Below are 13,962 nucleotides of genomic sequence, written 5' to 3'. Positions count from 1 at the left end.
GTGTGATGGTGATGGTGTGCAGTGACCTGGGTCAGAGCTTAGCCAATATTCAGAGATGTAGCTGGGGGGATTACAGCTAGGATAGGCCATCCAAGTGGCTGGCCCCACTCGGGATTGCATAACTTCCCTGATAATTCCCTCTCTGGTCTTGCTGGTCTTCCTGCCCATCCTCACCCTGGACCCTCCAAGCTGCTACTATCTGTGATACCTCACTAGCAGCTGTTGCTCAGTCAAATTCTCTCTCTAGAACCTGCCAAACTGATAACCAGCAGATAGTACTTTATCAGCTCCACCTCTATTACAATAGCAGTGTTTTATCTTTATCTAACTCCATCATTACTCTCTCCCTCATTGCTCTCGTGTTTGTGTGTAGGAATCAATGAGTAGTGCTGGCCCTGCATATTGGTGATGTATGAAGTCAAAAGGTCACAAAGCAGGAGATTAACATGCTGTGTGTAGCTAAGCGTTACACTGAACAGGAGGAACAGGAGGGGCAGCGATCTGAGAGAGCAAGGGTGAGGAAAGAGGAGGCAGATGTGTTATTATTTTTAAACTATTTTTTTCTGGGCTGTTGAAAGTGCTTCAAAGCGGCTCACTGGCACCATACACAAAGAAAGCTGGGATAGCTGGCTTTCCCAAACAGAGGCCACTGAACGGTGACAGTGACTGAAATGTAATTGCCACTCACTCTGTGACCGACACCAGGTTGTCTTGTGATGCGGCCGCCTCCTCTCTCAACTTGTCTCCAGGCAGCAGCGGCGTGGGCAGCTCGGCTTCTTTCCTTCGGGGTAAGTTGAATAACCTCCATGGTGCGTGGGAGCCGTCGTCCTCCAGGTTGATCGCTGCACCCACATACACGGTAGGCTCAGGAGGCTCGGAGTAGGCTGAGGTTCCGGGGTGGGGGTTGGGTTGATGGGATTGGAAGTGCTGATTCAGAGCCTCTGGCCCTCCTTGCTCCTCGCTGCTGCCCTTCACACCGACCAGGCAAGCTTCCGGCTGCGGCTGGTAAAAGTGTTGGCTATTGGGGGTCGAAGGGTTCTTCATGCCCTCCCCTGACTCCTCACTGCGTTCACAGGGGTGGGGACTAAGTGGTGGGGGCTGAGGGGAGTTGGCCTGTTCTGATGGCCCAGTGCTAACGCCCCCACTGTGGAGCTGGGGGCCTTTTTGGATGGCAGACACATCTGCAGAGCGAATACTAGGAAATCTTGCTCCGTCCTGACTCCTCAGGGCCAGCCGTTGTCCAGCTGTTGCCTCGGTGTCTATGGAGGCTTCATCGCTGGCCAGGCAGCGATGATGGAAGGGTGTCTGGGGTCTTTTCTGCTGCTTGTCACCTTTCTCTGGCTTTTCTCCTCCAGTTTTGTGCTTGGTCGGAGGTTGGGATGGCTGGCCAGCTGACTGAGCCTGGCCCGTGTTATTGGCTGTTCGCTGCTTCACTAATTTGTATCTGCAGGAGAGCACAAACAGGGAAATGGAGTGAGACCGTGACGTATCGATGACAAGGCGCTAAACACTCGCACATACAGAGAGAGGCTTTTACAACAAGTTGTGCAGCTCATGTGAAACTTCCTTTTAAGCCATCACATCTGTTGCTCTTATAAAACATCAATTAGTCCAATTATGCTCACGAGCAACAAGGCAGCACCGCCCCCCCAAATTTATCCCAATACAATTAGCAGAGAACACTTCACGGATCAGCTCCAGAGTAAAGCTGCAATAGCTAAACCAAAGGCTAATGCATAGTCATACATTTCTTAATTATTCACAGTCAAACTGATGACATGAAAAAAAAAATCATCTTCTAAAACGTCAATATTGTATTTTCCTCAGACAGCCAAATAGAAATTAATGAAGTACATTCACAGAGTTTCGTCAGAAGAAAAGAAACAATATATCAAGTAATGCTGATACACACCAAGGATTCACCAGGGCCATGACCTGCTAGAACACCCAGTCAACAAAAGCCACTCTCCCGTACCTAGGGATGGGTATCGAAACCTGGTTCTTGTTGAGAACCGGTTCCCACTGTTTCAATTCCTTGGAATTGTTTGCCATTTTTGCAAACGATTCCCTTATCGATTCCAGTCGCCCCGAATGACGTCACCACGTTGCGGAGCGTCATTTACCTGGCAGGGCGCCTAAGCGGCTCAAACGCTCAAAAGTTCGGTTATACTTTACGAGAACGGATGACAACAGGGCAACTTGCAATACTTGCAAAGTAGATATTTCATTTAAAGGAGGAAACACTACGAATATGCAAAAGCATTTGCTCACAAAAGACGCAATGACCTTAAATGAATGTCGTGTTTTTAATTCCGCTCCGGACTCGTGAATCTCAACCCAGCAGCAGCGGTAACGTTTGCACGTCCTCTCCCGTTAATGCGGCAGGTAAATAATCAGCTAACAGTGCATATTATGTTAGCGTGATCGGCCTTATTACAAAACCTGCCATTACTGTGCATTTAGGTGACCATGATGAGACAGACAGAGTCTGGCTGGCAGTTCTCGCTGCAGTCTACCGGCAGCGTCTCCTTTCAGGCCAGGATAGACGAATGTGACCGAGCAGTGACTAAGTTTGTGGTCAAAGGCTTGCACCCATTTGCCACAGCAGATGCCCCCGATTTTCAGTAAGTGAATGTGTTTAATTGTAGGCAGGGACATTACTGGATATTCTTGTGTAATTGCTACAGAATAATTTATGTTATACTTTGTTATTGCTACAGAAGAATATTTATTTTATCATTTTACATTTACAATTTTTTTTCCCGGGGACCCTGTGACACCCCATTGGAGAGCCGTAGGCTGTGGATCTCTTAAGAGCTCACTGTTGGGTTTGTAAGACCATGTTACTCCTAAATTTCTATCTTGTTCAAAGAGAAGATATAAAACAAAGTTCTAAGCTAATCGACCTTAGTGTTCTCCTTTTTAAAAAATAAGAATCGATAAGAGAATCGAATCGTTAAACAGAATCGAAAATGGAATCAGAATCGTGAAAATCTTATCAATACCCATCCCTACCTGTACCTCACCTTGCTATCACCTGGCTCCTACATCCCATCATACGTTTCAAAGAAAAATAGTCTGGGGTCATCATAGTCCTCCTTTTCCCCTCTGTTTTGATGGCTCAGCACTCACGCTACAAGCAACACTTACACATTAGTGTCCCTCCTTAATAAGCACGCTTTGTGTGTGACCTCACATTCAGCTGTCAACATAAACAGACACGTATGGCTTCCATCTACAAAACAAAGCTAATGGACAGTAAAACTGGCAACGCAGAGCTTCCCATTCATGTGTTACCAAAGAGTTGGGTGCTTTCCAACAAATTAACATGCTCCAGCTGACTGGCCCAATTCACTCTGCTCATCTGCAGTCCAAGGTGCACGAGCCTGGTGCAGAGGATTCCCCAAACACGCACACAGATCCACTTTAGATAGCGCTTTATTATCAACCACAAAGCAGAACTTTCTTTCAGTTGGTTTGGACTTCTGACAAAACCAGTCAAGCATCCAGGCATATAGTATACTGGTTAGATGTGCAGACTGGAGTGGTCAGGCGTGTGTTTCAGTGGATTAAACAGCTGCCTGAATCTGCAGTTTGTCAGGAGGCAGAGAAGATGATGACCGTGGGACGCAGACATAGCAGCATGATCTGAAAGCTGTCATTAAATAAAATGTGATAGACAAGAATGTCTATATATTAATTGCAGAGGACAAATATTAACCATCTGCAGGTATAAGCAAACAAAGAATAGCATTTACAAGGTGTTAGATTACTGTATGCAAAATGATATTAATGCATATGATGGGTGTGTTATTTTATCCTAAATAAATACAGAGGAGGCTGTTTAGCGAGGACTTTATAAGGACAGCTGGGCCGCTTCAGACCGATAAAACACCAGGGGCATTTAAACAAACACATGATTGGAGCTTCTTTGTTCACATTAACAACATACATTCCTTTTACCACCCTCAACAGCTACATCAGAGGTCAAACTATTCTTTCTGCCTGAAATCATTCCAGTCAGTGCAGGAATAAAAATGTCCGACTTACAGAAACACACAAGCCAGCAGAGGTTTCAGCCTCGCCACAGCTGTCGCTTACACAAAATAGTGATAAATTGAAAAATGTGAAGAATAATATGCTTGTCAAAGTCTAGACGCAGATATAACTTGCAGATATTTTGCTGACTACGGCCCTCTGCGCCGCTGTTCAAAGCCCTGTGGACTCCGTGTAACCCTCTTTGAAATGTCTGAGCGCACACGTATGAGCAATACCTGTGCGTACTGCACATCGACTGACCTCGAACAGCTGCAGTACGACCTTTGTGAAGACTCCACAAAATCCCAGGTTCCCAGTTTCTCACTTGGCTCCTCCTCGCAGGTACCGTTGGTTGCAGCTGGAAACTTTCGCCTAGGGAGTTCAAATAAATAAATAAAAAGTCGAAACAAAATTCTACTGAGACTTTTCAATTTCCCCAATTCTTTCAAGCAGCATTTATGTGAACAGCCCCATCCGCTTTTTGATAATATTTTTCTTTCACATACAGTAGCGACTGGTAAAAGCTTTGAGCCAAGGCTGATTTTATCACCCTCCTTGGAGCGGTAATAGTTTGGCTGACAAGCCGACAGCCAACTATAGTGAACGTTTTGTGCTTGGTCAAGGGGCAACAGATCCCTAGGTGCACCCAACGTGTCAGAGTCACTGCTGTAGAATAATAAAAACAACCCAAGGCCTAAAACTGTAAGCTATTAATTGACTAAGGACAATTATATCTGTCCAGTTTTCTTCAGAACTCCGAGTTTATATCAATAATAAAAAGCACACAAAACAGAAATGTAGCAGAATAATACATCTGTCTGTGCAAGTAATGTGGTTATTTATGATATTTCTAATTAATATAAAATAAGTAATAATCAGATCTTCAGTTTTATCTGCATATATAAACACAACTCGCAGTAATACACACTCAGTATTTCTGTACAGAGGTAACTGCTCCTCGTATCCCACCAGAGGTTTCTTCCTGTTCATTACATATATTGAAATAATATGTTTTTAGCCAGGAATAATCAGTGACCATGTTTGTACCAGTTAATGCATCTAGTTTGATCTAGATTGATTTTGCTAAAGCATATAGTTAGGCCTGGATCAGGTGACCCTGAATCCTCCCTTAGTTATGCTGCAATAGGTGTAGGCTGCTGGGGGATTCCCATGATGCACTGGGTGTTTCTTCTTCACTCACTATGTGTTAATAGACCTCTCTGCATTGAATCGTACATGTTATTAATCTCTGTCTCTCTTCCACAGCATGTCTTTATCCTGTCTTCCTTCTCTCACAGCAGATGGCCCCGCCCCTCCCTGAGTCTGGTTCTGCCGGAGGTTTCTTCCTGTTAAAAGGGAGTTTTTCCTTCCCACTGTCGCCAAAGTGCTTGCTCATAGGGGGTCATATGATTTTGGGGTTTTTCTCTGCATGTATTATTGTAGGGTCTACCTTACATTATAAAGCCCCTTTAGCGCTGTGTAAATAAAATTGAATTGAATTTACTGTCGAATATTTTCCCATAATCATACGGTGAAGACAATCAAGTCTGATTGAGAGCAAACCCAATGTAACCGATAGGAGATGCATCCATTACGGCATACCTTCTGTCAGTTTTTATGTTTAAGCACTCTGCACAGTCACACGTACTTGTTCTGGGCTCGGTTGATATTGCACTCTTGCCAAACACGCTCCACCATCTGACTGGCTAGCCGGCGTGGAATCTTTCCTCCGTGGTGACTTGTTCTATCCACGCTAAAAGCATCAGATGATGAAGGCATCTTAACCCACTTCTGAGCCGAGTGAGAGTCCACTGGGGAAGGAAAGAGGAAGGTTAACAGACCATCTGACAAAAGATGAACAATTCTTTCAGTCATGTTAAGAGAAATCCTCAACTTAGGACTCAGGAGTCTTATGTCTTTACCTGTCTGCGCCTCTTCGGGTGATGTGGGAGGGGTGAGTGTCACCAAAGACATGGCGGGCTCTCGCTGGGAAGCAGGCACTTGGTGGCCACCAGAGTAGACGGCAGTGCAGTGGGAGGACCCCACAGGGGTCACAACAGGGATGTCTGACTGGGGTACCAGCACCAGGCAGGCTGGGTACACCATACGCACACCACCTGAACGAAAACATGTAAAAAGTTCAGGATCACAAATCAGTCAAACTAAACTAGAAATTCTTAAAATTGTGGATTCTAATAAAATAAATACTGACCAACGAGGACCTCAACAGAGGCCAGAGATTCATCCTCCCAGTCCATGTCCTCTACTTTGTCCTCTGACACATTCTCCTTGGCACTGGGACTGATGGGATAGAACTGGTTCCACTCCTCAATCAGCTTCTGGGTAGGTGGGTCTGACATCTTAAAGGACTGGCCAGTCAGTGTTCCATTTAGACCAAATGGACTCAGGATCACTAAAAAGGGGGAAGAAAGAAAAGCAGCAAGAAGGAAAGAGTCAGCATAACTTTGGGAATCTTCCATTTTGCATCTGCATCACATCTTCCACAACTACATTTAAAAACTAGTTCCTGTTTTCCCATTACATCCTGGTCCTCCTTAATCCTTGTCCCTTTTTTCTCCAAATCCATACCGCTTGTGATTCCTTTCTTGTCTGTTCTTATTATCGCTCAATTGTTCCCATCTTTATCATTCATCTCGTCTTTCTTTGTACATGTGTTTTCCTTTCATTGTCATTCTGCCATCTCTGGACGAATCAGGAGCGCTCTGACCTTTCCAGACGCCAATTATTGAGAAGCAGCAGCCTCTCAGAGCCCATAAACAGAGGCTTATAAAAGGGGCCAGTCCTTGGCAAACACACTTGACCTCACAGACATATGAGAGTGGCAGAGAGAGCCCATCAGTCAGCTTACAGAACAGACCAACATCCATCAGCCAAATGCAGATAGCGCCATAAACTAACATGCATAATGCATACGTATGAGCACAGAAACCAACTGGCAACATGCATATACACACACACCCCCATCATCTTGCTATGCATCCATTCTCCTTTCTCTTTGTCTATTATGCACTGAAATGTGGAAAGGGTGGTATAATGGTTCTACGAACAGACTGGCTTGGTGGGTGTGTGAGTGAGCATTTGTTAATGTCCCTCTCTGCTCTGCCTTCCTAGTATGTCATTACTAGACTCGATGGCCTCTGTCACCAGGTATTGATTGAGCGGCTGGACCGCAGAACAGCTTCCATGATAGGAAAATGGCAGGAGACAATGGAAAAAGAGGAGAGGGTAGAAAAAGAAAGCCTTTGTGCACAAATAGTCTTTCCAGGAAAGAGCCTGGCACTTTGAGCATGTGCCGATAAAATCCCATTTATGTTCAGTAGGTTACTGGAAGCAGCCATTTAACACATTTCTATTAAGCGATTTTTAAAAACCTGTATGCTAGCTTTTAATAGCAGGATCGAAGTGACCCACCTGAGTAAACGCACGAGAGGCAAAAAATGATCGAGGAGGTTAAAAAGTAGTTACAATGAATCATTAACTTCAGTTCTTTGCATCAAAAGCTTTCAACTTTAGACTTATCATGAAGGAGCAACAGGAAACAACGACAATCACATTCTGTGGCAGGTTTGGTTTCAAGTGGATCCCTTTTAAATACCGAGGGAGAAGCGGAAAAGGCTCAGGAGCAACCACAGAGGGCAGCAGGCTGCACACCTAACTTCTGAACAAGATAAACAGCTGCTTCCTGTTTCAGTGAAACTTGAAGTCACACCCTGATTTTCCTCACTTTTGACTGGCAATCCAAGTTTGTTTTTGGTACAACTTTAAACAGATTCACTTGCTGCTCTTCTGTTGTGCTTCTGACAAAGTCGGGGCTCAAGGAATTCTGCAGCATTTAACCGCACTTGCTTTTACAAGCTAACCATGCCCGTTATCAAACTGACCAGGGCTGAAATCTTAAGGATTACAACTTTAAACGACACGGTTTGGACACAAAGGGAAAAAAAAGTGACAAACAGATCCGACACTTCGGGATATTTCAAGGACGCCGCTGGCAGGTGGCAGTGGAAGATAAGTAGCACAGCAGCAGATTGGAAGCAATGTTGAGCTTCACCAGGCAAAGTCAGGTGACTTGGAGGAATAATGTTATTTTGTTTTTTTACTGTCAAATGAACCTCAGAGCAGAAAGAAATTATGAAAACATGTTGTCTAGACGCGAGCCCTCAACGCCTCTCGGCGTACTGTTTCGCTTCAGTCTACAGACAGTGACACCTCAGCGAAAACAACCCAACAGAGAGAAGAACAAAAGGTTATTTACGTTGAGATGCACGACAACATCCAGCTATGGACGATCACATTAACCTTGATTAAATTCAGCCCTGCTTCTTTTCCCTTTCGTTTCTGCATTTCTTGCTGTGCACACACGCGCTCATAAGACCTCGGGACAATTGTGGAGGAGAGATCAAATTCAGCACAATTATGGAAATGGTTTTACCCCCCCCTCCCAATCGCACCGCACCTCATCCTCCCCTCTCTCGAGCTACCCCTCCTGCCCCTCTCTCTGGCTGTGAGTCCATCTCTGGTTCCCTGAAGACATGTCAAATGTGCTCAGATCAGTGTAATGGGCTGAGAGTTCATTACATTCACTCTGCGCCCTTTTATGAGGTCACATCCTGGAGAGGTCTGCCCGCCAGAGCGCTCTGCCGCGCAGTAAACCAAGCTTGGCAGGGGTGAGTGGGGGGGCGGGGGATGGATGGATGAAGGGGGATGGAAGTCAGGCCTTTTTCGGTGCTATGCTTGGTTAGCCAGGAGGATACACACTGCGGCGGTGAAAACGCACACCTGCACACAGACACACACGCTCTCACAGTAGAGACAGGTGTACGTATCAGTTTCACATAACTGGGGTGCATGAGGGTGTTTCCAATGCTACAAAAATGAATGCATCATTCTAATAAATTGCTCCTGTGGATCACTTGTATGAGAGTACTCAGCAGCATTATCACTCAGTGAAAAGAGAAGAGGTGTCAGTGTGCATCTCTGAAAATCTTGAGCCCTCAATTACCTGACCAGGATGGGAAATGGCAATATCTCGCTAAGTATTTAAAGTGTAACAAAACAGTCGTAAGTTACTCTTAGCTGGTGACTGGTGAGCAATATAATCCTTCTAAATAACTGGCAAACCCCATAAACATCACCATACGCATCTGCATGCTAAATTCTGATAGTCTTTTTATTTTTATCTAAAGTACTAGTCTTTAACTGAGAGGTATTATCACCTCCCTTCAGGAGGTCTCTAGAGACAGTAAAGGGGCCGTCTGTACAGGAATTACTGTGGTGAATGGAGGAAGTGATCACTATTATTACTCTGGAGGGGGCGTACAGAGAAAAAGAGGACAGCTGCATCACATCTATCCAACCATAAATGAGAAAGGTAAAGGCGGCAAACTTTTCCTCTGGGAAAATGTCTCACCCAACTGGGTTTTTTTTAATTGGTGCACAAAGATTAAATAAAAATAAGCCTCGTGAGGGCTCGTTTGTCAAATTTCCACAAAACATTCGTTTTAGCTATGCATGATTTTAATTTCTGCATCATCTCTGTGAAGGGGGACACGTTACATCACAGCCGAGCGCATTCGTGCGGTGCAACGCTGCTGAGGGAACACTTGGGGCAAGTCAGCAAAGTATGCAAATGAAAGAGCCGAGTACAGCTAGATAATGACACGACATACCTCTCTACTAACAGAATAATCAACAGGATGGGTGTGTGATAACAGGTTTACATCTAATGACCGTATTCATAAAGCAATCCATTTTTTCCTACACGAATATGAAACAATGTATATTAAAGTCATTACACTAACATTTGGATGGGGTGTGACTTTTCTTTAAGCTGGCTGTGAGCCAAAGAGTAATGAAAGCCAGCACGACAGAAGATTACATATGATTTATCTTACAAACGGCACCGAACACAGAGACTGCTGATCTATTTCATTCAGAAAAAAAAAATGTATAGGTCTACACTTTTGTTGAGCATATAACCTTTAGTATTTGTATTAAAATCCATTTATGCGTTATGCATTTATGCGATCTTCATTCATAAGGTCAACTTGAAATTATGAGGTGACACCAAAGTCTTTCTAGAATGAATTCTTGCTACTCTACAGACACTTTAGTAATACCTCTGGACAAATGCTTGGACAGTTAACTTTAAGTCTTTATCTAATTAATGAGAAGACAGTTTAAATATTCATTTCAATAGTTGTGAAGATACAAGTTGTTTATACTGCACTAGTTTAATCTGCTCAAGAAAAATGTAAAAAGAGACTGCTGAACTAATTTACACATCGATGGCTGCACTATGATAACAAGTAGGAGTGACATGCCCTTCACCATGCAGCTGAAACCATTATAAACAATATTCAACAACATGACGACCGGACTTGTTGATGTTATGTCACATGTTTGCCTTTGAGCAGGTCATTGAAGGCTGGGTAACACACAGCAGTTACCCACCTTGGAAGGGACTGGATGCCTGCTGAGCCAGAGTAAGGTGCTCCTCTGTGAGATGGTAGACAGGCTGGTGCTGGTTGATCTCCACGCTGGTGCACACATTGCTCTCGCCATGTAGGAAGAAGGTGAAGGCGCAGGACAAGTGCTCACTGTGAGGAAGAAGAGGGGGGTGAGAAAGAGAGTGAGATGAGTCATTTGGGATTACACTACTTTCAAATGCACCTTTGAAAAGACTTCCAGTGAATAACTCCAGCAGACTTTGGAGTAGAATAAAGAAAAAGAAAAGAAAAAAGGATGAGCAGATCACATAGTCTAGTTCAAGTTCTTATTCACAAAGACAGAAACAGAGGAGATGGCAGGGAGAGGAAAGGTAGAGAGAAAAAATGATTATAGAAACCTGTGTGGGTTTCCTCCTTTTGTGTGTGTCAGATATAATGGAATCTCACTTCTCACCTATATCCTGCTTCAACATGACAGAGACTTTGGATAGAAAGAAAAAAAAATGATTCCAGAGATAGACACGAGGGAGTAAAGGAGGAGAAGCTACTTATCTGATTCAAAGATGCCTCCTATGCCTCTATTAAATTGCTCCGATAGCCTGCGCGACTTTTTTTTTATTCCGATAACAGAGTGGATGATAAAGAAAGGTTTCCAGAGTTCAATCCTAATCCTTTCAATCGATGACACACGAGTGGGTATTTAAAGACTTCAATAGCATGTGCAGAGACCGGGATGCAAGTCAGTCTGCACAGCGATGCTTACAGGTGGTTTGGAGTTCAAGTGTGCTTCTGTACATCTCGTCTAGAGTAAAACAAAAACGCGAGCCACAACTACTTCTGGCATTGTGGCCAAAATGCTTAACTGCAAAATAGTACCTTCTCTCTCTTACACACACACACACACACACACACACACACACACACACACACACACACACGCTCTTGTGCTCACAACAAAAGCCTGCCTGTGCCAGTCTGACCTCAGTGGCAACAACAAACAACTTAAAGAAGGAAAGCAAGGACGGGGCAGACTGAGGGTGAAGGGAGCGGGGGGGAAATGCGCAACACTGTCGGCAGGCTTTCCTCTCTCTGACGTGTACATGTGTACACACACGCACGCAGTTAGCACAAGAGGCAGCATGTGCGGCAAATGACCAAATGGGTAAGGACGACGTGAATTTGGAAGTGGATCAGAGAGGATTGCCTCCTCTGAGGATTTGGTTAAGCAAATATCAGTCTTCTCTACCCGTCTCTCCGGCACTCTGACACACCTACTCTGCAGAGGATTAAAGAAAAGGAGCAGAGGAGCAGAGCGAGGCAGATCGACATGGGGGGAAAAAAAGACCTTCCACAGTCTTGTGAAAGAAAAACAAATTGCCTTGATAAAGTTCTCCTAAGGTCTGAGCAGCCTGAGCAAGTGAACACTATTGCAGATGGCAATCAAATTCCACACATCAAGTGGGCATTCTCCATTGTTATGAGGTTTTTAGAGCACGATTCCTTCTTTGTCTTTAATGAGCCACACATAATTGTTTGTAATAAGATGTCGTAATCCCAAAGGTCAGTGCCTGGGCCGAACTTGGCACGTCTGATGGATCAGGTTTGGCTAGAATAAAGTTAATCAAAGTCCAATTTCTTTCTTGTCCGCTAATGCAATCTGTGACCTCAGCCTGTCTTTTCAGCCACGTTTCTACACTGCAGATCTCCCCTGCATATGCAACTCAATTACTGAGTGATTTTTTTTTTTTTTAAAGCAAAAAAAAAAAAAAAAAAAAAAAAAAAAAAAAAAAAAGCAAGAAGACAAATTGTTTCAAGCCAACCGCAAGTGATCACTCCTGTGGTTACAACGACAAACATGAGAGATCATATCATTAAATCAATAAGCAACTGTAATCCAGGAAATATGACTTTTGACACTTCCTCTCAGTGTCGATTCTGGGTACCCCCCCCCCCTTTTTTTTTTAACCCCCAAACACTTTAAAAATGAAACAAAGTCACATGTGCAACAGTCACACATCATAGTGCAGCTGTCCTGTACCTGTCGCATTTATTTGCAATGGAATACCCTGAACCAACGCCCTTTGTGCAATCACAAAATGACAGCTTTGCAGCTCCAAAGTCTTTGAACATTTTTCTAATCGTATCTAAACGTGGTTCTCGTGCACTGTTGATTCACGTACATGTGTTTTACAATTATTTTACAGTAAAATCTGAAAGACTAAAGCTAAAGAACCACCACAGATCTTGTCTGTACCTACATATAAATAATAACAAATCACATTTATTGCCATTAAGTTTGCAAGGAGACATTTCTTAACTAACTGATGCAAGGAGACATCTGGGCAATTAGGCCACATGCTAGGAGAGAGCAAAGACACCTTTGTCTGGGAGGTGTGTCGCAGCAGCTCAGGTAACCAGGCAGCAATATACGACAGGATTCTTTGACTGCAGTGCGTATCTTACGGGGTGTGTGTGCTGTGAAAAACACCCTCCAGTTACGGAGCCAAGACGCGTCGCCAAACCACCAGCAGCATGTGTGAGAAAGGCGAGTGGCAAAACAAAAGATAGGAGTGGAATGGGAACACACAAGCCCCTCCCGCTTTCACGGCGTGGAGCCAAATTGTTAAGGTGGCGGCAAATTTTGACTAGTACAGGCTCGCAGGGGTAGTGGTGTCTTCCCCCCCCTCAGGATCTATTCTTGGCTTTCTAAGAATCGGATAGACTGCTCTTGTCGCACACTGAATGCAGTGTCTTTGTTGCTGACCAACAAGGCCAACTTACTAATATAGTAGTGTATTTATGTAGATGGAAGGAAAGAGGTGAACAGCTTCGAGAGTGACAAGGAGAGAGAAAAACGAGGGAGGGAGGGAGTGAGAGATAAAAATGTGCCGGCACATTCTGCAGACGTCGACAGAAATACAGCACGCCATTCTCTTCTCACATGCAAAGAAAACCTGACACCACACATTCACACACATCTGTGTTTGTGGGGCACTTGTAAGCTTGAGGTAAAGGGCTGCCATCTGTGGCTCAGCAGGCAGAAGTACAACCAAATACACACTCTCTCTCTCTCTCTCTCTCACACACACACACACACACACACACACACACACACACAGAGAAATCAATTTCTTTACAAATGTGATTATACAGATTGGTGTGTCAGTGTCAGCTGACAGGTTAAAAAGATTACGAGATATGCCAGCTGCTGACATTTAAACAGTCATACTAAATTATCATATTACTTCCCAGTGTGAGAATCTCACTTTAAACACCCAAATGTCACGTTATCCTTCTGTCGTCTTGTTTTAAAACTGTTTAAATATGTAATTGCAGCTTAAAATAGATTTTTTTTGTTGGCTTCTGTAACTTCAGTGATTCATGTGAACAGATAACCAAGATAATCCTGTAGGCCGGCCAAATGATTGATGTGATTTTTAAAAGTTGCACAGCA

General features: G+C 44.0%; 1 protein-coding gene across 1 annotated transcript in view; it reads right to left on the bottom strand.

Annotated features, from left to right (window-relative positions):
* med13a (mediator complex subunit 13a) overlaps window positions 1-13,962 on the bottom strand; it is a 66,849-nt gene that overhangs the window by 20,084 nt on the left and 32,803 nt on the right. Inside the window, 6 exon segments of the mRNA XM_005463013.4 lie at window positions 689-1,444; window positions 4,300-4,410; window positions 5,687-5,849; window positions 5,961-6,155; window positions 6,251-6,451; window positions 10,513-10,658. Of these exon segments, the coding sequence (XP_005463070.2) occupies window positions 689-1,444; window positions 4,300-4,410; window positions 5,687-5,849; window positions 5,961-6,155; window positions 6,251-6,451; window positions 10,513-10,658 (1,572 nt within the window).

This window comes from Oreochromis niloticus, linkage group LG10 (assembly GCF_001858045.2).
Source record: "Oreochromis niloticus isolate F11D_XX linkage group LG10, O_niloticus_UMD_NMBU, whole genome shotgun sequence".
NCBI lineage: Eukaryota > Metazoa > Chordata > Actinopteri > Cichliformes > Cichlidae > Oreochromis > Oreochromis niloticus.
This window is presented reverse-complemented; position numbering and strand designations above follow the sequence as displayed.